Source organism: Hippopotamus amphibius, chromosome 7, assembly GCF_030028045.1.
Source record: "Hippopotamus amphibius kiboko isolate mHipAmp2 chromosome 7, mHipAmp2.hap2, whole genome shotgun sequence".
Classification (NCBI taxonomy): Eukaryota; Metazoa; Chordata; class Mammalia; order Artiodactyla; family Hippopotamidae; genus Hippopotamus; species Hippopotamus amphibius.
Window position 1 is genome coordinate 76,468,419 of NC_080192.1, and position 24,456 is coordinate 76,492,874.

General features: G+C 43.0%; 2 protein-coding genes and 1 pseudogene across 3 annotated transcripts; 1 reads left to right on the top strand and 2 right to left on the bottom strand.

The window, feature by feature from the left end:
• Positions 1-2,459: 2,459 nt before the first annotated feature.
• LOC130856460 (PWWP domain-containing protein 2A-like) lies at positions 2,460-7,590 on the bottom strand (annotated as a pseudogene).
• On the bottom strand, positions 7,054-15,164 carry LOC130856463 (cytochrome c oxidase assembly factor 5). The gene is made up of 3 exons (XM_057740807.1): positions 14,976-15,164; positions 9,715-9,798; positions 7,054-7,589 (listed from the first exon to the last, which is right to left on the bottom strand). The coding sequence occupies exons 1-3, from the start codon at positions 15,072-15,074 to the stop codon at positions 7,548-7,550; spliced, it is 225 nt and encodes a 74-aa protein (XP_057596790.1). The 5' UTR covers positions 15,075-15,164; the 3' UTR covers positions 7,054-7,547.
• A 42-nt stretch (positions 15,165-15,206) lies between these two features.
• UNC50 (unc-50 inner nuclear membrane RNA binding protein) lies at positions 15,207-24,085 on the top strand. 2 transcript variants are annotated; one of them, XM_057740805.1, is made up of 6 exons: positions 15,207-15,390; positions 16,478-16,757; positions 17,538-17,658; positions 21,294-21,433; positions 21,522-21,623; positions 23,744-24,085. In XM_057740805.1, the coding sequence occupies exons 2-6, from the start codon at positions 16,478-16,480 to the stop codon at positions 23,878-23,880; spliced, it is 780 nt and encodes a 259-aa protein (XP_057596788.1). In that variant the 5' UTR covers positions 15,207-15,390; the 3' UTR covers positions 23,881-24,085. The 2 variants fall into 2 exon arrangements, with proteins under 2 accessions (XP_057596788.1, XP_057596787.1); XM_057740804.1 differs by having other exon boundaries at positions 15,209-15,390; positions 16,474-16,757.
• Positions 24,086-24,456: the final 371 nt, after the last annotated feature.

Genomic DNA, 24,456 nt, shown 5'->3' on the forward strand with positions numbered 1-24,456 from the left:
CTTTCGTCACTTTTATTCAAGGTAGTTTTGGAAGTCCTAGCCATGGCTATCAGAGAAGAAAAAGAAATAAAAGGAATACAAATGGAAAAGAAGAAGTAAAACTGTCACTGTTTGCAGATGACAATACTATATGTAGAAAATCCTAAAGATGCTACCAGAAAACTACTAGAGCTCATCAATGAATTTGGTAAAGCTGCAGGATATAAAATTAATACACAGAAAACTCTTGCATTCCTATACACTAACAATGAAAGATCAGAAAGAGAAATCAAGGAAACAATCCCATTTACCATCGCATCAAAAAGAATAACATACCTAGGACTAAATCTACCTAAGGAGACAAAAGACCTGTACTCAGAAAACTATAAGATACTAGTGAAAGAAATCAAAGATGACACAAACAGATGGAGAGATATACCATGTTCTTGGATTGGAAGAATCAATTTTGTGAAAATGACCATACTACCCAAAGCAATCTACAGTTCAATGCAATCCCTATCAAATTTCCAATGACATTTTTCACAGAATTAGAATAAAAAACTTTACAATTTGTATAGAAACACAAAAGACTCTGAATAGCCAAAGCAATCTTGAGAAAGAGAAGTGGAGCTGGAGAAATCAGGCTCTCTGACTTCAGACTACACTACAAAGTTACAGTCATCAAAACAGTATGGTATTGGCAGAAAAACAAAAATATAGATCAATGGAACAGGATAGAAAGCCCAGAGACAAGCCAACACACCTATGGTCACCTAATCTATGACGAGGCAAGAACAGACAAAAGAGAAAAGACAGTCTCTTCAATAAGTGGTGCTGGGGAAACTGGACAGCTACATGTAAATGAATAAAATTAAAACACTCCCTAACACCATACACAAAAACAAACTCAAATGGATTAAAGACCTAAATGTAAGGCTAGATACTATAAAACTCTCAGAGGAAAACATAGGCAGAACACTCTTTGACAAATCACAGCAAGATCTTTTTTGATCCACCTCCTAGAGTAATGAAAATAAAAACAAAAATAAACAAATGGGACCTAATTAAACTTAAAAGCTTTTGCACAGCAAAGGAAACCATAAACAAAACAAAATGACAATCTTTTTTTTTTTTTTGGATTTAGTTGATTTTATTTACAGCTTGTTTTCTTTACATTTCAGAGCATTACACAATTACATTTTCTCATTTTCTGACCTGCAAACAGATACCTTAAACGGAAATATTTTTTAAAAATTATCAAACTAGGTACATCCAAAATGCAACAATTACATATATGACAATTAATTCACAAAGTGTAATTTACCAGGACGTATCCTAAGAATTTAGAAACAGCCAGTCAGTCAGGAGAAATCTGACCAAATTTAGCAATCAACTATTTACATATCCAAAGACAAACCTATCTAAACTCCCAAAGCAGAAGTTTGAAAGTTTTTGTTAAGTCCCCATTTGACAAGAGAGAGCAAGATGATTCAGACCTAACCAGCCTTGACAGTCTTAATCCCAAATACTGGGCTATTTCCCCAGTCCCCAGCAATTCAACAACAAGCATCTCAAGTTTGTCAAACATCTAAGTATCAAACACCCGTGCCATTATGCACATAGAAAGGCTAAGTGTTCATTAATTTAAGAACAAGTAGTCATTAAATATCCTCGCTATTCCCCCCAGCTCACCAGCCCTTACTATGATCCCAGATATGCAACCTGTGTCACACAGTGACAGGCTATGTTTTATATATGTATCTATGTATACACACACACACAGATATTTACATGTGTGAATATACAAATACACATACACACAGTACTAGGTACAAATAGCAATTAACAGTCCCTGCAAAAATTCATTTTCAGTTGAGGCTATGGCTCCTATGCCTTGGGATGGTTTTAGACTTCAAAACTGAAAAATACTGCTAAAATCTCACTTCCTTAAGACAAAATTTGATTGCTTGTTTAGTTTAAGCTTCTCAATATACAAATGGCTATAAGGTTAAGTATAAAAAAGCAGCCAACTGAGTGCAATTTCTCTCTCCACTTTGGCCAAGCTATCTCATAGAAGTTACCCCTAACTAGATTAGAAAGTCTGTGGTGCCTTCCAAAGGTTCTTGCCTACCTTACTGTCCACGTTCACGTCTCAAACTGTGTCAACAGAGCCCACACTTCAGGGGTCAGCTGCTTGGCAGCCTTAGCTGCCTCTGTGATAGCCTTGCGATACAGGCCCTTTCTCTTCTTATTAAAGCGTGACTGGAAATTTTCTAAAAAGGGGGAGAGTTGCGAAAGAGCCAGAAAAGATGTTGTTGGAGACCCGAACCATGAAATACGGGCTTCCTGTCGGACTAAAAGGCCGTTATCTTTCCGGCTCACAGTCATAGTAAAAATACGGGCTGGCCACCAGGGGAAGCCATATATCTTGGCCCAAACAATGTCCCCTACACATATGGTCCTGCCATCTGGTGTGACGCACTTAGAGACGTTTTTGGAAAAGACTTTCATTTTCAAGGAATTACTGAGCTTTTTCTCTTCCTTTGAAGAGGAGGAAGTGGAGGAGGTGGAAGGTGCATGCATACAGCCTGGAGGAAAATCAAAGCTTTCAGAAGAACTACACTCAGTTGGATGATTTCAAATCATCTGTGCTGTCAATGCTACACACCGAAGCACTGGAAGAGTCAGATTTCTTTTGATTTAGGGTCATGTAAACAGAGATATTGCTTTTGCTGCCCTTTTTGCCCAGTGTCTGTGGTTCATCCTGCTCATCAGGCACAAGCACTTCAGTTGTGTCCTGAACCTCCCTGCTGGCCTCTTCAGGGCCTTTGGAGGGACTCTGATTTTCTGAAGGGGCCTCACCTGCTGAGCGGGTAGAGGTGCAGCGAGACTGGGGCTTAGGTGCCATCTTGCCACTCCGCATTTTCTCCAGTCCTGTCTTCAGAGAAGAGTCATTTTCTTCATTCCTGTACCTCTGTGGTTTTAAACGAACCCGGGGTGGAAGGGAACCTGAGCTAGAATTCTGATATCGACGTGTGAAATGGACTTTTGAATGTGCATTTTTGGATGTAGAGGTTTCACTCTGCTTCTTCTGTGCCTTTTCTTTGGCAATTTTCAGCACTTCCCAAGCTTTTGCATGATCCATGTTCTTATTCTGGAGCACTTTTTTAGTACTTAACTGAGCTTTTGATGTATTTGCCTGAGCAGAAACTTTCACTACTCTGCCTCTGCTGTGAGCAATGTTTGAAACCTTAACCACAGCATTTCTTTTCTGGCTTTCATTTTGGTTTTTCCCATCCACCTTATGGTCAGTTTTCAGTTTTTTGTTCACAGTTCTTACACTTTCATTTCTCCGTTTTTTATCTTCATATTTAGAAGAGTCACTTGCACTACTACCTTTTCTAATTTCTTTTTTTCAGCAACGACACTGTTTTTACATTTGTCACACAAGACTTGCCTGGGTCGTAGTTTAATAGCATTCATTATTGAAGTAGGTTCTTCCCTGTACATTTTTCTCTTGGGTCGTTTAATTTTCCGAGGAGGTGGCTGAGGTATTGATTGGTTATATGTGTCCCTGATAAACAAAGGGGGAGGATAGGGTGCTCCTTCGTGGAAGAGATGTGGTGGTTTGGAAGTCCACAGGCTTTCGGCCAAGCTCAGCTCGGGAGGCGGGACAGGAGAAGGGTCATGGGGAACAGCACCATTCACTTCACGCTTGACTTCCGTCCCTTCTTGGAATGTATTACTTTGGAGCTGCGTGGCTTCAGGTTTATCCTTATATTCCCTTTTGGGAAATACTGTCACAGGGATCCCATGGGGCCCAAACCTTTTGGACAGATCCATGAGGACCCCAGAGAAAAGCTTCTCCCCGAGGCGGAACGACACGACGAGCGCGTCCTCAATGATGTGGTCCAGCGTGACCCGCACCTCCGAGCCTGGGATGAGCTGCGACACCGCGGAGTCCCCACCCATCGGCGGCACGAGCGCCGGGGCTGCTCCTGACGCTCCTCGGGAGCCGGGGCTCCGCGGGCGGCGGTGCAGGGGAAGGTGGAAGGCCGGGCCCTTCCGGAGGCGCGGGCTGCCGCCGGCTCCACCACCCGGGCGGGCAGCTTCTCCTCAGGCTCCAGCTCTGGCCCAGCCGCCTCCGGGCTGCGGGCGAGCTCCCCCGGCGGCGGCGGCCGCGGCGGCGGGAGCGGCGGCTCTTCGGCCTGAGGAGAGGACTGCTGCCCGTCGGCCTTGGCGTCCGGCACAGATGCCTCAGTGGCCGGGACCAGGAGGGGGTCAGTGCCAGCCTCGCTGCCGGGGATGGGCTCCATCTCCGGCTCGGCCTCCCCGGCGCCCCCCTCCCCGGGGGACGCTGCAGTTGCTCCAAAATGACAATCTTTGAAACGGAAAAAAATATTTGCAAATGAAGCAACCAACAAGGGATTAATGTCCAAAATATACAAATAGCTCATGCAGCTCAATATCAAAAAAACAAACAACACAGTCAAAAGATGGGCAGAAGATCTAAATAGACATTTCTCCAAAGACGACATACAGATGGCGAAAAAGCACATGAGAAGATGCTCAACATCACTAATTATTAAAGAAATGCAAATCAAAACTACAATGAGCTATCACCCACACTGGTCAGAAGGGCCATCATCAAAAAATCTACAAACAATAAATGCTGGAGAGGGTGTGGAGAAGAGGGAACCCTCCTACACTGTCGGTGGGAATGTAAACTGGTACAGCCACTATGGAGAACAGTATGGAGGTTCCTTAAAAAACTAAAAATAGCACTACTATATGATCTAGCAATCCCACTCCTGGGCATATATCCAGAGAAAACCATAATTGAAAAAGACACATGCACTCCAGTGTTCGCTGCAGCACTATTTACAATAGCCAGAACATGGAAGCAACCTAAATGTCCATCAACAGAGGAATGATAACGAAGAGGTGGTACATACATACAATGTAATATTACTCAACCTTAAAAAAGAATGAAATAATGCCATTTGTAGCAAGATGGATGGTCCTATCGATTGTCACACTGAGTGAAGTCAGAGAAAGACAAAAATCACTTATACGTGGAATCTAAAAAAAGGGTACAAATGAACATATCTACAAAACAGAAATAAAGTTACAGATGTAGAAAACAAACTTACTGTTACCAGGAGGTAAGGGGAGGAGGAGGGGATAAATTGGGAGATTGGGATGGACATATACACACTACTATATATAAAATAGATAACTAAGAAGGACCTACTGTATAGCACAGGGAACTCCACTCAATACTCTGTAATGGCATATATGGGAAAAGAATCTAAAAAAGAGTGGATATATGTATATGTATAACTGATTCACTTTGCTGTACACCTGAAACTAACACAACATTGTAAATCAACTACACTTCAATAAAAATTTTTAAAAATAAAAAAATAAAAATAAATTTAAGTTATAAAAAAAAAAAACACCAAAAAGATGAAAAATAAACAACTGTTGATGACATGGAGAAATTGAAATTTTCTTACCTTACTGGTGGGAATGTAAAATGATGTAGCCAGCGTGGAAAAGTTTGGCAGTTCATCAGTTAAAACTGGAGTTATCATATGACACAGTAATACCATCTCAGGTATATACCCCAAAGAAACATGTCCAGATAAAACTCATAATAATGATATTGAATGTTCATATCATTAGTCATAATAGCCCAAAAGTGCAAACAACCCAAAAGTTCACCAGCTGATGAATAGATAAATAAAATGTGGTATATATCTACACTATGCAATAAAAAGCAATGAAGTACAGATAGATGCTACATACAGATGAACCCTGAAAACATGGTGAAAGAAGCCAGTCACAAAAGGCCACATATTACATATTTCTATGCTTATGAAATGTCCAGAATAAGCAAATCAATATAGACACAGAAAAGGTACAAGTCATTGCCAGGAGCGGTGGGGGGGTAGGGAGCGCACAAGAAGGGAGTAACTGCTAATGGAGATGGGGCTTCTCTTTGGGATGATGTAAATGCTCTGGAATTAAGACAGCGGTGATGGCTACATGACTCTGTGACTATTAAAAAAACAAAACTAACTAAATTGTATATTTTAAGGGTGAATTTTATGGTATTTGAATTTCTCCCGATGAAGCTCTCAATAAAGCTGTAACTAAGAAAAAGATAGGGCTCTATAAAATAATTTGAGTTTCTTATCAAACTTAGTTTTCGATAAAAGTTGTAGCACTTAAACAGGTATACAAAAGTAACTGAAAAAAATCCATCATTTTCCCTTTCCCAGTGAATAGTATATACAACAGATTTCAGTGATTTTCTGCAACAAGGACCAGTGCTGATGTGGAATTCTCACAACTTTAGGTGAACCTTTAAGAAAGCAAATGAGCTACAGAATACCTTGACTGCTTTAACTCCAGTGAACTGCAGGTCTATGAAGAAGCTATAGCTCTTCCACTCTTCAATACTGAAAAAAAAAAGCTGGAAACCTGGACTCATATCTGGTTCTACTGTGTTATGTGATCGGAATAAAATTACTGTGATTCTTAACTTTTACAAGCATTTCATGGTTTTCAGCCTTGCCTTCAGTCAATACCTACTATTTCAGTTTGCTCTGAATCCTTCTTTTTAGCATAAGGCCCATCATTCATCCAATGTGATTCTGACATGAGTTACCAAATACAGTGCATTAAGACTCAGGCCTGGCCAAGATCATGGGGTCCCATCCCTTTTTCCACAGGGACTACAGGGACTAGTCTAATTCAAGGGCAGGTGTTCTAGAGTAGACAAGAGTCCTTTTGTGGAGTCTGATTAGTGGACCCTAGAAAAGGAGGTTGTCTCTCTTCTTTTTGGGTCACAGACCTTAAGGATGTGTGCTTTTGGCGGACGTTGGCCTCTTTCCCATTATGTAGAGAGGGCCAGCCTGAAAATGAGGTCAGGAAACAGGAAAACAGCCAAGAGATGGGGGCAAGGAGCCCTGGCACTATAATCCCAGGCTTTGGATGCAGGTGTGCCTAATGAATGATACAAATGTTTTGAGGTTGTTACTTCAGTGAATCAGTGCAAGGGAAGCATTTCTTCTCCAAGGAATCAAACACAATTTATTTTAGAACTAAACAGTACAGACTGAATAAAAGAAAGTTCTATCCTAAACTTTCCAGGTAGACATTTTCTATCTCACCACGCTTCATGTTGATTTTAACAGTCCCATCAGTGGCCTTCACAATATTCATGAAGGATGTACAAACTATGTCATTTGGTTGAGGAGTCAAGTTTGAAAATATCAATCTTTCCATTTTCTGTGCTTCAGAACAATTCTTAAAACATTTATTATGTTCTCAGCTCATAACTATTCAATTAAATTTTTCTTCAAAAATAACAGAGCAAGAGAATCATTTACTGTATACATACTGAAAACCAGAACTCATTTTCTTCAGTGTTCCATGGAGGAAAAAACTGCTCCAAAGGAACAGATGTAACAAAAAGTATGTTTCTTACTTTGGCTTCTCTGTTTTAATGACCAGAGAAAATCCTTTGTTGTTTTCATCTTGGTTTCAACATAGTAGTATTAATATCCTTTTCTTCCCCTGAATCTTGATCTGGCATCCAACTGAAAAGAAATACACAATTAAATCATATTCTGGACACCATAATTAAACACAGCTTTGGTAACAGGTGTCATTACACGAGAGAAGTAAACCAGTTTCCAGCACAATCAAAAAAGCAATGGTCACAGCTCTCAAAGGGAAAAAAAAAAAAAATAAAGATGGCATTAAAAACAAAAGTTCCACTTAAGGTCACAATAAGGATTTTCTTCTTGAGTCCAAATTTCATTTATCTTCTTTTCTGCAGTATACTCAATATACGTTGTTCTTAAACTTGACTTTCTAATTAAGTTTGGGTTAATATTCAAGTGTTTTAAAAATCTTTATACAGTAACTAAGAAAAGAGGAAGGAGCCTTGAAAAACACACAGCCATTCTGGGATTAAAAATCCTTAAATTACGACTCATAGGTCAGCTGCATGTTCTTTGACTTAAGCCTCACAGTGCGGCCACTTCTTAAGGGTGATGTGGCAGTGTGGAGGGTCCTAGTCAGTAGAGAAGGCAAAACTGCATAGACAGTCAATACCACTCCCTAGAAATTCCATAGGAAGGACAACACAGCCAGTGTGGGACAGGCCGCTATTTCTTCATTTGAGCACTAGATAAAGCAGCTAAGAGCCACACTTTCAAAAAATAAATAAATAATCTTCAAACATGGGAATCATGACCAGGATGATGAGATGCTTATGCAAAGAGGGAACAGCCGATTCAAACTCACCATCTCACCTTCACTCTGGGTTATACAGTCACTGTTTGAAATACTAAGCAAAATTACCAGCACAATTTAAATTGTTGTTTCAGGTTTTTGCTAAGAGTGCACAACTGAAGTTGCATTAACTGTGATGTGACTCCACTATGCTGGAGGACTAACAGTTAGTCACAGTTTTGAAGAAAGGCTGCAAGAATCTCTAAGTCTGCTAAAAAGTTCATTATACTGCTCTTTCTGGAGTCAAAGTATGAGTGAAGCTCTGCCTTGTACTGATATTTAGAAATGGTCAGAAGCACATTTACTTTTTATTCAAGATTGTTACAAATTTCTGCAGAAGGTAGATAAATAGTGGAAAATTTTTACATGTTCTGATTTCCTAAAGTTCTTTGGAGATCAAAGACTAAGCTTCGGGCCAGGAATTACAGGGAGTTTTTTTTACAAATTCAGTCATTACGATTAAAAAGGACAACTCATCACCTCCTACAGTAACTGTTATGACTTCTCAATTATTTAAACATGATCCGACATTCTTGAAAGATCTAAAGGCTTGCATTTTACATGGGTAACAAAACTATGTGAGAGAAGGCAAAATCCTCTTTTCTTACATTAAATGACAGGGAAATATGGCAGAGAACTGTGTTGCTTGAGGAAATAAAGAGAGCATGGCTAAATATAATCTAACTTTATACCTCCCTGGATCCGATTAGTTAGCAAACATGCTTGAGCTCTCGTCTGGCCTCCCAGATCACAATATCCTGTACTCTCTGCTTCTCCTATCAACAAAAGGGAAGGGATTTGAGTGCTGCTCCTCAACAAACAAAAGCAAGTTCAAATCCAAGTTAGTGCTATCTTTAGAGGGATGTTCGTTTTTCTGATATCATATTTTCTTTTCACAAAGAGAAGGCTCCCAGTTTCTATTCCAAAGATCTTTGTATATCTTTGAAATCAAAGAACACTAGGGTAGAAACCATTAGATTTGTAATGTCCTCGTAGGCTGTCTTTCCAAAATCCATGACTCTACAAATTCAAACACAGACACCAACATTTTCTCCTAATCACATCAACATGTAAGGCGCAGTGCACACAACTTAGACCCCCACATTATGGGTCTGTGTGTAACTGCCAAGTGACCCAAACACACAGTGACCAACATCTTTTCCCCATTTACACTTGCCAAGAATGCACTCTCACTCTTTCAGAAATTCATGAAGTTTAGCTGCTGTGGTTAGCATAACAGCAGTAACAGAACAATCAGCTGTGGGTTTTCATGAATGCTACGTCACATTAACTCACTGGATAAGAAAAAATACATCCTTTTTTCCAAGTGATATCACTGCAACCTATTTATAATTACTAAGTCACACATTTAACTCCACAGAGCTAATTTTTAGCATAAGCTTTCAAAAATCTTTAGCTACTTACCATTGATCTTTTACACTCAAAAAATGAGTATTTCAAAGCTTTGCAGTTTCCTTCCTTCAGACACTGCCGAGGGGATTTTCCTTCCTATGACACATAAAACAATATAAGTACCTGAGAAATCTTCTCACAAAGTAGAAACTAACTGTCCTTCTGGAAATAGTTCTTTGTTAAAAAGTTAAGGAAAAGGAGAAAACAGTAATTTATATAAGAAATAATTCACAATTCATTTTGACTACTGGTACTCAAGGAGAAAAGGATAGAATGAAAAAATGTAAAATAATTTTGTGGCACTTTAAGGGTACCCTTGAATTTTTGAAAACACGTTTCCATGAGATACTTTTCTTTAAAATGTTTATATAAAAATCTAGAAACTGATATCTTCAGCTCCTTATGTGTAAAAAAGAGTAAAGGTGAAAGTAGTAACAGGGTTTCTTCAGTGGTTTTAAAACTTTTACACTGAAGAAGTCCCAAAGACAGAGAAGAAAGTACTGTGTGTGTCACAGAGAGAGAGAGAGAGAGGGAGGGAGGAAGGAAGGGAGTGAGTGGACCTGCACCTGAGAGATGAGGCATGCTGTGGTGGTGAATAGGAGGGTTGGTTCTGGAAGGCAGTATCAAGTGGCTTTAAAGTCTCCAATTATAATATCATTTTAATGCAAGCAAGTTTACCTCCAACACATCTCTGCATTTTCCCACCCCTACTGCCACAGCCAAGTTCTCTACTCTGAGAAGCTCAGAGTAAGAACTGGAAGAGGAAAGTGATATTTTAACAGAACTTATACACTTGTGAGGGAGGATCTGCCTGGGTCCCATGTGAAATTAACTTGTCTTCAAGCAGTGAAAGCTCATAAGAGCTTAGGAAAATTGGATTAAACCATTCCCTTTCTGCCATCAAGACAGGATACTGCTACAAGAACGTTTACAGGGGAAGTGCTTATTTCTGACTCTTGACAAATAAATAAGACTTTAAAAATCACACTTGACAAAGTAACTGCACAACTAGATAAGAGCTAAAATTCAGTAGTATTTTAGTAGGTAAACATGGGGTAGAAATCCGAATACTACCTCTTCATTAACTTAAAATATTCTGAACAAATTTACTGCCATAAATTGAACTTAACACAAAGGCACTTAAATATATTGGACACATGGAAGCATCTACAGAAAGTGTATTTCACAATTCAAAGAGGCAAGATTAAAATTTATCTACTGTGAAATTTCTTTTTGAACGTCCTACCTTACTAAACTGTCTAGTAACTAAACACTCACAAGGACCGATTTATTTTTTAAAAAATTCAGAACTGTCCTAGATCTGTTTAGCAGGAGATTAAAAAGTAAATGTAAGATATTCCTGCCTTATAGCAGGTAGGAGGGCTTCAAATAGGCAGGAGGTGTACACATGCTGATGTTCACTGGCGGTGTGAGCAAATCACAAAGCATCGGGGGGAGGTAAGACGGGGGAGGGAGACAGAGAAAGGTGCTGAGGGGGTTCCGTTTCCCAGGAATGTAAATGTATAAAACATCTGGAAAAAGGAGACTGAACTTAAATTTCCTGAATCACCTGAGGTTTAATGACATTAAACTGACTTGCAATTCATGAGGGGAAAAAAAATCAAAACCTTACATTTTATTAAAGAAATAACAAGTAAATAAAACATATACTGCTCATAAACATTAGCTTTATATAGTGCTTGACAATATAAAGGAAGATCGTGAAATCTTCCTACTAGAAGTGAGTTCCAACGCAAAATGAATCAAGCAATTCTGTCTGAGAGTAAAAATGACCCTGTTCTGTGTTAAAAGCTCAAACAGCCACAATTAGGTGCCCTAAAACCTGAACAGCTTTAGTGCTGGTTCTCAACAATTCAGAAAGATGTTAATGAGGTCGGCCAGAGTACTACTTAGGTAGAAACAGCTGGTATAACTTACATTTCACCTGCTCTTCATCCTCAGGGATTTCCCCTCAAGCAGATTTTGGCATCCCAACCCCACCACTGCAATCAATCCCCAAACCTTTATTTTGCAAGTGCCAGTCTCACTCCTAGTTTCTACTGTGAAAAAAGCTACAGAGTACCACATCTATGGCATTCCTAATCCCCAGGAATCTTGGCCATGTTTCAGTCCTATGTCTCCTTGGGCCCTAGATTTGAATTGTCATCTACATCAGTGAATCTCAAAAGTGAACCAGAACAGAGCAGCAAGCTTCTCTGCACTATTACGTTCCTCCCTCAAACTCTGTAATGAGGTTGCCCACGTGAACAACGTGGAGAGAGATAAAAGACTGTAACTATACAAAAGACTGTAATTTATAAACTGATGCTTCTCCTTGTATCTTAGATGCCATCTTTTTCACAAGCTTTCAACCCATACTGCCCACTGCCTAGTGGGAAGATGCAATTAGATACCACACCTAACAGAGAAGTATTACTTCATCTTCCTCCACCTTCACCCCTAATGGCAGATTGCTAACTGCCCCTTATTATTCACTCTTCTTTTTGAGTGGGGCATATGGCTGAGCTAATTTCCCAGCCATCTTGCAGCTGGGTATGATCATGTGACTAAGTTCTGGCCAATGGAACATGTAGGACACTGAAATGTAAAACTTCTGGGTTGGTCCTTAATGAAAAGTGGCCTGCCCCACTTTCCTCCACCATGTTACTAGGCCTGATGATGTGGAAGCAAAGGCAGTCTTGGACCATGAGTGAGAAAGTAACATCCTAACTCCCATCACAGCACCTAACACCACAGATCAAGTGTTTAGGTTCATGGAAGACGAAGAGGATCAGACTAGATCCTACTTACAGGCAAAAGAGAGAATTCTCTATGCTGTTTAAGCCACTGTTATTCCGGGTCTCTGTGATATTTATCTGAACCTAAAACCTAACACACTCCCAAGCTTATTTGCCTTCTGAGGTCAAGACTGGTGATTCCCAAACATGGCTGTGTCCAAGAATCAACCTGAGACACTTTTAATTTATAAGGGAGATGGGGAGAGCAGTGGAATTGTACTTTCAAGCACTCCACCTCCATCTCCAGGTGATTCTGATGCAAAGTGAGCAGGTCTGGAAGCTGTTAACAGAGACATGAGGGAGATAACTTGTAATTGAGTTCCTTGGGCACAGTTTCAATCGTTTTGATCTCCCAGGAGTCACAGAATCCTAAGAAGTTTATCCAAGAGATGCCTTTTGAATCTACTTTTTCCTTGTTTCTCTTCCCCAGCCCCACTGGAGCTTACAGCCTTATCACCATTACCCTGAGTTTCTCTGAGCCCCTACAGTTCCTTGATTATCTCTCAGTGCAGCCCCAGAACGAAGTATTTTATGTTCAATTCCTCCCTAAAGTGAGGTTTGGCAGCTTTTCAGGTGGGTTAAAGATTGGTAAGGAAAGACTATAACATCATCTGTCAAAAGATCAGATTAATTTCTTTATTCAAGGAGCTGAGGAATCAAAAACCTTATCATAAATGCAGCGGCCATACAGAGCAGGTGTACACCTTAGCAAAACTCCCCTTGGTCTTGAGTCCCTAGGTGGGGAGGGGTGGGCTAGAGCTGTCATGACACCATCCCAGAAGGTAATATATCTGCCTGAATTTGCATAAGTCAATGTTCTGCCTCAGTATTGCCCTTTTATAGTCCAGTTGAAGTAACCATTCAGGATGAATTTAACACAAACTGTCAATGCATTCCATTTAAGAGACTCTTTATAAACACTACGTTCTCCTAGCTGCCCAAATTCAGCAACAAAAAGGCCATATACTCAGTGGGGGAAAGCAACATCTGTGCCACGTGTCATGGCCATTATCTCTGCCCACAGCTTTTGAGCTTTCCAGAGATCCAGTTTCTACAATGTGTCCCATTCATCTATATGTCCCCTCAATCAGACTTGGCTCTCAAATGTTTGCTAAATCAAACAATCACTGCAAAAAACCATCTTGGTGTTCTCCTTGCCACCAGTATCCTCTTCCACGTCCAGAATTTCTTTCCTCAGTCCTACTCTGTGCCTGAGCCGCTCGCTCTGACACACAAGGGCCTTCACCCATGGCAACCTTTTCTCAAGCCTTCTGTCACACTCCCCATCCTCCAGCCCAGCAGGGCACCAGCTTCTCATGGCCCTCCCACATCTCCCTGATTTTGCACGTGCTGTGTTTTCAGATTCTCCCCACAACCACCACAGCCTCCACTCCTTTATTTGATAAACTACTACTCAACCTTTAAGACTCAGAGCCAAGGTTACCTCCTCTTGTGAGACGTTTCCAAATTCTCAAGCAAAATAAGTTGCTCTTCATTGGGCGCCAGAGGCATGTTGCTCCTCTACTCATTAAACAAGTGTTTGTTTACTGAATGCTCACACAGCCCCTGCCAAAATCAGTGAACCAAATGTAAATCATGAATCAGTAGGAACACCAGTATAGCCTTATGGTTGATGTCCATTTTTTGAGGTACTTGTCTTTTCTTTGAAATAAGGGCAACTTTCTGAAATTACATCTCCAAATGCAAAAATAATTGACACCCAAAGGATTGCCCTCTCATCAGGCCTTTGTGATTGGAAAAGGTACTTGTGCTTTGGTTGGGTTTAAGGCCAGAACCCAGGTTCCCTAGTCGACTTTGAACCTCACTGCATTCAGATGGGCTCCTGAGAAGACCTGTGGCTCCAGTGAGGGAAAAACATGAGACCTCAATGTCTCCCATCACAGCACCTAAAACCACAAGATCAACGGCAGGGGGAGCAAGATACAAAGTGGTGAAAATAAAGAGCTTCCCTATTTGCGTACGCAGGAATGCATAGAACTCCAACTCAGCAACAAGTTCAAACCAACACAGGGTAGATACAGTATCTACTCAGCCACCCCTTAACAGAGAAAGGAGAATTTACTAGGCAATACAGTGTACCAGCTTCATGTAATTATCTGCTTACTAATTACCTGCTAACTTCTCGTCTCCTACGGCTCAAGAAACCTGTCTTATTCTCCTTCATGTCTCCAGAACCTGGCAGAGTGGCAGCTTTCCGTGTTTCTCGACCCGAAATGGTTTAACCTTTACATAAACCCAACGGGGCGGCACCGTTACCTCCAACTTCACACCACTGCGAAGTGAGGCTCTGACAGTGGATTCGCCCAAGTTCATCAAGCTGGAGCTGCGCTCGACACCCAGGACGGGCGAACTCCGAGGCATATCTCTCGGCCGCCGCCGCCGCCAACTGGGGCCCTCCGCCGGCCCCGCCCCCCCGCTGCGGCCGTCGGTCACCCGAGCGCCCGGCCGCGCTACCTGGAGCACGCAGTCCGACTGCAGCAGACACGCGCCCAGGTCCTCCTTCACGCCCGCGCACGCGCCGCCCTCCGGCTTGTCCTCGTAATACCGGGGCATGACTGCGCCTCCCACCGCCGCGGCCCCGACCCGCTCCCGTCGGCGGCCGCCCCGACTCGGCTGGACGTCAGCAACGCCGCGGCGGGCGGAACCGGAAGCCAGCAGCAACCACTTCCGGCGGGTGCGCGGCGGGCCACGGGGCCCGAGAGGCCGCGCTCGCGCGCGCGCGCGGCGGCAGTGGGTCACGTGACGCGCCGCGCCCCCGGCGCCGCCGACGTTGCTGGAAGGGAAGTTGGCCCCGCTGCTGCTGGGTTCGTCTGGTGGGCGGCGGTGGCGGGTCACTTTGGAGCCGGTGGAGGTCTCCGCGGGGCTCCAGGTGAGGCCTAGCCGACCGCCCCGTCTGCGCGCGACTTGGGCTTGCCCGGGGGCCGTTTCTTCCTGCAACTCGGGGCCCCACGTCACCCGGCCCTGGAGTGACCGCGCCCGGGTCCGGCTGCCCGGCCTGCGGTGGGGCTGCCAGGCACAATCAGGGAGGCTGGTTACAGTTGAATTTCAGATAACAGCGAATAATGTTTTCGTCTGTGTGTGTCCCACGCAGTGTTTCCACCCTGCTCGCACTAAAAATTACTCTTGTATCTGAGATTCAGCTGTAACTGGACGTCCTGTGTTTGTGTGATAAACCTGGCCGCTTTACCCGAAGCCCGGGCCCGGCGGGGAGCAGCTGGGCGCGGAAGCGCCGCTGGCGTTCTGGAGACCTGGGGAGTGGAGCCGGACACTGGGCTGCCGGGGCGGGGCGTGGGGGCCGGACGCTGACTGACGCTCCCCTGGCTTCAGACTGGCTGGACCGGACTCCCACGCTGTCGTTCCCCTGCTGAACTATTCAGGAAGTAAAACAGTATGCTTTTGAGTTTTGCTGTGTTTTTACATCACATGCTAATGAGCGAGTTGCTTGCTGGTCATGTGTTGATAGACCTGTGTGATAGGCCATTTATTTTACCTCGTCGGGAACATCGTTTCTGTTTGGCTTACAGGAAAGGCTTTCCTTTAAAGTCTTGATGGTTAAGAGCACAGACGACAGGGGGAATTTTGAGCCTGACTGCCGGAATGCAAATTTTGGCTCCACTCTGTATGCTTCGGGCGGGGGCGCAAGGGGGGGGGGACGGGGAGGGGAGGGTCTGAGGATTGAGGGAAGTGAAGTGCGGGGAACGTGTGGACCCTATAAAAGTGTTATGAAGGTTCAGAAGGGCGTGGGGTAGCCCTCGCCTGAAGTGCAGTGTTCTCCAGCCCCCAAACCAGCCTCAGAACCAACTCCACTAGCTCTTGAGCCCTGCCTTTACTCAGGGATTGGAGCTGAAATGTAAAGTGACTTCTCTCGAAAGTAACTCATGAGAGGGGTGCTAGTAGCTGACAGTTTCTTCAGATGACTTGTAATAGAATTTTTTGTTGTTGTTCCACCTAGGAAGATGTTACCCAGTACTTCGGTGAATTCCCCAACTCAGGGGAACGGAGTATTGAGTTCCAGAGATGCCGCCAGACACACAGCTGGAGCGAAACGCTACAAATACCTGAGGAGGCTCTTTCGTTTCCGGCAGATGGACTTTGAGTTTGCTGCCTGGCAGATGCTCTACCTGTTCACCTCCCCACAGAGAGTTTATAGAAATTTTCATTACCGGAAACAGACAAAGGATCAGTGGGCCAGAGATGACCCTGCTTTCTTGGTCCTGTTAAGTATCTGGCTCTGTGGTAAGTACTTATCTGCTTGAGAGTTGAAGAGCACATTGAGCATTTCAGGTTGGACTTGTCATTTGCAGAATCTTTTGTTAGCAACATGTTGTGGGTCACAATTTGGGGGATCTCTGAAGCTGTTTTCTTCCTTTCTGAAGCCTCAAAAATCTCACAGGCAAGAAGGTGGTACTCTTCCTGGTTTTAAAAGTCCCAAGCAGATGCCAGAGTCAACTGTTTCCTCAGAAATTTGAAAAGCAGAGGACAGAATCACTCCATGTCTTTTAACTACTGTAATAAATAAATTGATACCCAAAAGCAAATTGATACCCAAATGCAAACTTACTGTGAAAAAGGACTACTGAGATTGGAAATTGCATTTCATCATCAGGCCAATCCAGAGTGAGAGTTCTGAAAGTGCTGATGTGAACTTGAGAAACTGCTTTAAGCTCTCCAGTAGTGCAGTGAAAGGGTCTGAGCCACCTTTAGGGTGTTGGATTTTTTTCACGTTTAACTGGACTTAAATATGTGTTTTTTCCGTACTGATCGTGTTCTGAATGCTGGGGCTACCCTGGTGAACCACAGACAGACAGGGGCCTCCTCAGTAAACTTCAGATATTTCAGTGGTGGTTCTCTGTTCCAAGATGGTCTGCATTTCTTAGTCACTTACATCTAACACATCTTTGGGGTTTACATTTCTGTCTCCCACACTAGAGTGGGCGTCTGAAAGGCAGAGACCATGGCCTGTATCCCTAGAACCTAGCAGAGTGCCTGAATACATCTTGTAAATCTTTCTTTCAGTGTCCACTATAGGATTTGGCTTTGTGCTGGACATGGGATTTTTTGAGACAATAAAGCTGCTCCTTTGGGTTGTATTCATAGACTGTGTAGGCGTCGGTCTTCTCATATCAACCTTAATGTGGTAAGTATCGTAACTTTGGTTCTTCAGATGCTGCTGTAGAGCCTCCATTTGCTTGCTTCACAGAGTAGCTGATGGAAATTAAAACGAGATAGATTAACTGAAAGCATCGATTTTGGTTGCCGGGATTATTATAACTTGTCTTCCTGTGTCAGTACCTACATCAGAAAATAAGGGAAGGTCTGCTTTGTCAAAGTGCATCACATAAGTGAATTGAAGTAATGATTGTGTCATATTAACAAAATCTCTGATGTTGCAAAAATATTACACAGCCAATTCTGCTTAAGCTGTCTGGATGGTAGCACAATATTCTGCCTTTGTTAGTGGGTCACTTCTAGATATAAGATGTAGAGGGTTATGTCATGGAGTCTTATTTTGAATCTTTGACATGAAATGAAGTACACCTGAAAAAAGATTGTTCTGCTTAAACTTTTGGTGCCTTCCTGCTGAGACACACACGTGGGTTTTAGTGACTGGGCTCTCAGTCTAACTTTGTCTGCTTTGCTGTGCCAACAAGTAGTGTACTGAGTATAGATCTGCTGTTTGGTTTTTCAGTCTTCTCTCTGATCAGTGCTCCTGTGTGATTGGTGTGCTGGGTAAAGGGGGTGGATGGGAGGGCATGCTCAGCAGGGGGCCAGTGGTGGTTGTTGTATATCAGAGAAACTACTGGAACCTGAGTCACAAGAGACCTGGGTTCAAATGCCAGCCCAGCCATTTACTGTGTGCTTCATAGCCCCAGTCTCCTCTTTTGAAAGATGAGGTTATCTGTGAGGTATTTGAAAAGATTGTAGTATGAAAAGCGCCTGGCATATAGTCTGTGCTCCGTAAATGGTAGCTGTTAACATTTTAAGCAAGATTCTGAGACGCTAACCTCTCATGATACCAGCCTGTTATTTTGCTTTGTAACTTCTGACTAGTCCAGCACAGGTTTCGTATGCGCTAGGTAGTCGGAAAATGCAATGCATCATTAATCTATAATTCTAAAATCTGGCCTAAAAAGAATACTGCTAACCAATGTAAGTCATATATTCATTATCAGAACATCTGTGGGAAACATGCTAGGTGAAAACATTTCAGTAATAAGGCTTTCAAACAAATAGTTTGTAGCTGGCATTCTGCCTTGAGTACATTGCATCTGGAGGGCCACAGAAGCTGGGAGTTTAGTACCTTAGTATGAGTCTGTATCACAGTTTGAGTTCAATGGAGTGGGACTCAGTATATTTTTGAGAATCTACATTGTGTTGTGAATTGCGTGAGGAACTAGAAATAGAAATAATACGTAATTCCGGTCATGCCAGAGGCATCGCAGAAGCAAGCGTGAGGAGGTGTTTGGGCAGATGGGGTAGTTGATTCCTGGCACCAAGTGCAAAGGCAGAGAGGTGTGGAACAGGGTACCAGGTCTGGGAGCGTAGGGGGCACTGGGTGGCTGGAGAAGAGATGGGACTAGAGAAATTGGCCCTAAACGCAATTCAGAGAAAAGAATTGGACTTTTAGCTCATAGGCTGCATGTGCGCGTTGGAGGGTGGGGGAGGGGTGGGAAGCTTGGAAGCTTTGAAGTAAGAAATGCTATCAGGTTCACACTTCAAGAAAAATCTCTCTGGCAGTGGAGGAGGAGGAGCTGGAGAGGGTGGGGAGGCTGGATGCAGTCGTGGGGTCTGCATTGGAGAGAGGAAGCCAGACTAGAGCAGTGGTCCCAGAAATGGATGATGGTAGGGAAGAGGAGGGGGACCCAGGGCCTCTGGGATGGCCTGCAAGTTTTGGGCTTAGGAGTCTAGTGGCTGGTGTAGATGAAGCATTCCATGTTGCACACTTGAGTTCAAGAGGTGTGCTGATAACGAAGTGAAGGTTCCTGAGACACTGGGGTAGGTAACTCGAAAGCTCCAACAGTCTGGCCAAGATGAGGCAGTGACAGGCATTATTAATATGGGGGGGGACACCACAGCTGTCTTTGAGCTCTCTCAGAAGGAGTGTCTGTGTTCTAGGGGTGAGACTAGGACAGAGGCCAGAAGCCTGGGAAGCACGTATTTAAGGACTAAGCAGAGGGGTGGGGGCGGCAGCAGGACCCACAGAATGGGAACCTGGGTAGTGGGCTAGATGCTTACTCCATTCATGTTCATGGCACATGTTCTTGGCTCAAGTGGAAGGTGTTTTGGTAAGTTCCAGTTTGTTCGGGCAAAGCACTATTATCTTGACATTTTCAGATAACTGAGTATAGGACTCTTTTATTCGAACTATAACACCTCCCTCTTGTTTCTTTCTTTTTTCTATTTTTATTTCCACCATAGGCATAGCATTTTCTTAACTGGTATCCTCGAAATGAAATCACACATAGAAGAGCCCACTTAATTTCCACAGCTGTGTTTATAACACAAATGATCCTTTTTGTTCTTTTCCTTTGAAGATCTGTCCTTCTGTTACCTGGATGTCTGTCTTTTCATTCATTCGTCATTGAACAGAAGTCATTTAACAGAATGATCAGGCCACCCTGTGGAACAGGGACATGCGCTAGAGTGTTCTTGTGGCTGGAAATGTCGCTGGCCACTGGTTCCTTACTGGGCACCTTTCCATGGTGGGGTGACCCCACTCTTAGGCCTTGGACCTGTTCTCTGTGTTCACTCTCTGGTTGATCTCATTTGGGTTGGTGGCTTTTAATATCACATACACACTGATGAGTTTATATCCCCAGTTTGGACCTCTACTCTAAACTCTAGACCTTCTTACTACAGAGTAATAGGTTTCTTCACCATAACAGGTCCAAATCCAAACTCCTGCACTCTCCCCTTCCTGCCCCAAAAGCACTCTTTGTGCAGCCATCCTCACCTCAGTTCGTGGCACTTCAGACTTCTGTTGGTGTAAAGCAAAAATCTCTCATTCATCCTTGACTGATCTTTTTCTCTCGTACCCCACGCCTAGTACTCAACTCCTATTGGCTCTGCCTTCCAGCTGTAATATATCCCCATGTCGGCACCTCCGCTGCTGCCACCCTGTTCATCTCCTCGCAGTAGCCTCCCACCTGCCTCTCTGCTTCCTCTCTTGTCCCCAGAGCCTGTTCTTAGACCGGCAGCCAGATGAACCCTGTCAGAACAGTAAGTCGGATGTCCTTCTGGGAATTCCACAGCGACTTCTTAACCCGCTAAGAGTAAAAGCCAAAGGTCTGACAGTGGCCACAGGCTCTACAAGATCCGGCTCCCGTTTCTTTTCTGATTTCATTTCCTGCTTATCTTCTCAACCTGTTCCAGGCACTCTGGGCCCCTCCCCCATTCCTCAAGCCTGCTAGGCCCTCTGCCACCTCCCTGTACCCTGCCTCCCCCACCTCTGTGCTCGGACTCCCCTCTGCCTGGAACGCTCTTCCCATCACAGCCCTTGGGTCTTTACCCCGATGCCACTTTCTTATGACCACCATCATATTTAACATTTCAACTTTGTATTCTCTGTCCTGTGCTGCTCTTTCTCCACAGGACCATCTGATCATATTGTTGTCTGCCTACTCCCACTAGACTGAAGGCAGAATTTTCTGTTTTGTTTACCACTGCATCTCCAATGTCTGGAATAACGGCTGGGACATAGAAGGTAGTCAGTAAATATTCACAGAATTAATTTTACTGTATTATGAAATAAATGTTAACTTTCCTCTTCAGGTTTATCTCTAACAAGTATCTAGTCAAACGGCAGAGCAGAGACTATGATGTGGAGTGGGGCTATGCCTTCGATGTGCATCTGAACGCTTTTTATCCCCTCCTCGTCATTCTGCATTTTATCCAGCTTTTTTTCATCAACCGTAAGTAGCACTTACTTCTCAACATATCATCAAAAAGCCTTTACTGTGTCCACTGAAGAGAGATTCACTGTATGCAACTCTTCCGCAGATGTCATTCTAACAGACACATTTATTGGATATTTAGTTGGAAATACCTTATGGTTGGTTGCCGTTGGCTATTATATCTACGTAACTTTCCTAGGATACAGTGGTAAGTAATTATTTTTTTGGTTGCCTGACAACAGGGAGGGGAAAAGTTGTAACAGAAATACACTTTCATGGAGCTCGTACAGGCACTGTCCCAAGTGTTTTATGTGAATTCTCCCATTTAATCTTCACAGTTATATGACACAGGTTTACTTGTCCCCATTTTTCAAATGAGGAAACAGGCACAGAGAGATTAAGTAGTTCACCCGTGGTCACGCAGCTAGCAAGTGGCATAGCTGGTATATAACAAAGTTTATAATTTTAAGGAACCGTGTTAAACCATACTGATGCTCTCCGAGTTACTTGCAGGAACCCACGACCAGTTTCCTCTTCCTTTTCCCCCAGGCTTTTGGATTCTGGGTTACCAGCAGTCAGAGGAGGAAAGGGTTGGGTCTGATGTATGGGCATGTTTTAAAACCTTTGCCTCATTTTCTGTTTTATGATTGGGGGTGGGGAGGGGGTTGAAATATTCTTTATTTTGTAAACATCTGTGTTTAAAATAGATGAACCCTGCTCACAATTCATGTATTGGACCCAAGATACAGTACAGAGTTCACCCGTCACAGGGATAGTGGGGCTCATGAGCAGGCGACCGCCCAGGCCGGCGGGGGGGGGGGGGGGGCGGGGGTGCAGAGGTGCTGAGGCTTCAACAGGCAGGAGCGCCTCAGGCCAGGTCCCAGGCCACCTGCTGGGTTGGAGAAGCTTAGGGGTGAGAGGTTCTGTAGATAATCAAAGAAGATCAGGCCCAGCTTCTTCTGAGCTCAGGATATGTTTGTAAAGTCACTTAAATCCTGCTGTTGGTTCATTTTTCATAGTATGAATGAGAACCATATTTACATTATTCTTCATGTATGTTAAGAAATGATCGCTGTTAAATAGAGCTAGATTGACCTGTTAGCACTATGTTTTTGGTTTTTTTTTTTAGCCCTTCCTTTCTTGTCACTCTGGATGATTAGGATCTTACTGTAAATACTTGTACTCATGTGTGACTGGCTCTTCTGGTCAGAGGTTCCCATGCTAACCCCCTTGGCTTTGCCAGGAACCACTTAAAACCACCCCCCGCACCCACCCAAATTGTAATACTTTGGGGCATTGGGAGTCCTTTCTCTAGTTGAGGGGAGATGTTTGTGACATGTTATATTTAGGCTTCTAATGAATTTTCACATTTTGAGAACATTTTAAAATGTCATTAGCACACTGCCACGTTACGGTTTTTCAAAGTGGATTTTGGATCACTCTCCTGGTAACTCCCTACAGTTTAGAAGATTGTTTGAGCACAGCTCAGTTTCAGTTTGGAGACTACTTGTATGAGAAATATTTAGGTTAGAATGCATGGGGTAGGGATCCACTAACTAAACCATGAGCAAGAAGGAAACACAGATATCTGGGGACAGATTTTATATTTGAGAGCTTCAGTTCTTTCCTAAAGTTTGGGATACTAGTTGAGATCACACCTTCTCAAAGTAGAGATGTAATGCTTCCTCTATTGGGAAATCTCAGATAGCTGAGTTGTTTTTTTTCCTATAACATCTATCTCTATTGGTACATTAAGACAGAAGAGGCTTCTGGAGACTTCCCTGGTGGTCCAGTGGTTAAGACTTTGCCTTCCAATGCAGGGGGTATGGGTTTGATCCCGGGTCAGGGAGTTAAGATCCCACCATGCCTTGTGTCCAAAAAACCAAAAACATAAACAATGGACGCAATAATCTAACTAATTCAATAGAAGACTTTATAAATGGTCCACACTAAAAAAAAAAAAAAAAAAACTTAGGAAAAACAAAAAGGAGGCTTCTGAAGCAGTTACAGGTTTAAATTCACCATTGCGTTCATTAATAGACCCTCACTCTTAACCTTAGTCCTGGATTTGCTTCTCTCTCAGCCTTTGTGCTAAGAAACCTCTGCTCAGTTTCTTCACAACCATGAATGGGAAGGAAATAACACAGAAGAGTAGTAATAGTAATATTGTTTGGCTATAATATAGCATCATAGTAAGATACTTCAGTTAGATTCAGAATATGTGTGCCTTCTCAGCCCCTCGTGCTGTGGGGGAGCCGACTTCCAGAATGCTCATTTACTAGGCATTTACTTATTTCACCAACGGACCTGGATTTGTTCCTTTTCCAGCACTGCCATTTTTGAAAAACACAGTGATTCTTCTCTACCCCTTTGCACCTCTCATTCTGCTCTACGGACTATCACTAGCACTGGGCTGGAACTTCACGCACACGCTGTGCTCGTTCTACAAATACAGAGTGAAGTGAAACAGGGAGCTTCTTACGTCTTAGCTGCAGCAACAGTATTGGTGAAGTGGTGATTTCTTGTGACCCTTGTAAATAAACTATCATTGTAGATATCTTAAAGGTGTAAAGTTTGCAAATTTGAAGAAATATATATGTTAACACTTATCGAGTACATTCCTTAAAATAATTAAATGTACATTTCTATAATAAATATTTTTAAACTAAAGCATATATTTTATTCACTCTAATATTTGCACACAGAATGATATGCAAAGTATTAAGGGGCATGAGGAAAATAGAAAGGTAAAACTTTAATATCAATTATTTTTGAAAGAGTATCCATTTGGAGAATATGATAATTAATAATCATATGCTTCCCCTCCTCCCCTCCCCCTAGTCTAACCTTCAAAAGCCTCCTTGTAATGTAATTCAAATAGGAATCACTGTACTACAGGCTCTAAATATCAACAGCCATTGTTTATGCAAAAAAAAAAACAACAACAAACAAAATACAGGAGAATGAAGAGGCCCCCAGTGACTCATCTTCCTCCAGGAACCATACAGCACACATAAGGTCTGAGTGAACACCTGCATGAC

Bases quoted from the DNA above. Each gene is read 5' to 3' on its own strand.
- UNC50 (XM_057740805.1), top strand. From the start codon at position 16,478: ATGTTACCCAGTACTTCGGTGAATTCCCCAACTCAGGGGAACGGAGTA. The intron at 21,434-21,521 runs GTAAGTAGCACT...ACTCTTCCGCAG, and splicing joins CCAGCTTTTTTTCATCAACC to ATGTCATTCTAACAGACACA. The intron at 21,624-23,743 runs GTAAGTAATTAT...TTCCTTTTCCAG, and splicing joins AACTTTCCTAGGATACAGTG to CACTGCCATTTTTGAAAAAC.
- LOC130856463 (XM_057740807.1), bottom strand. From the start codon at position 15,074: ATGCCCCGGTATTACGAGGACAAGCCGGAGGGCGGCGCGTGCGCGGGC. The intron at 9,799-14,975 runs GTAGCGCGGCCG...TATGTGTCATAG, and splicing joins AGTCGGACTGCGTGCTCCAG to GAAGGAAAATCCCCTCGGCA. The intron at 7,590-9,714 runs GTAAGTAGCTAA...ATTTCTTTTCAG, and splicing joins TTGAGTGTAAAAGATCAATG to TTGGATGCCAGATCAAGATT.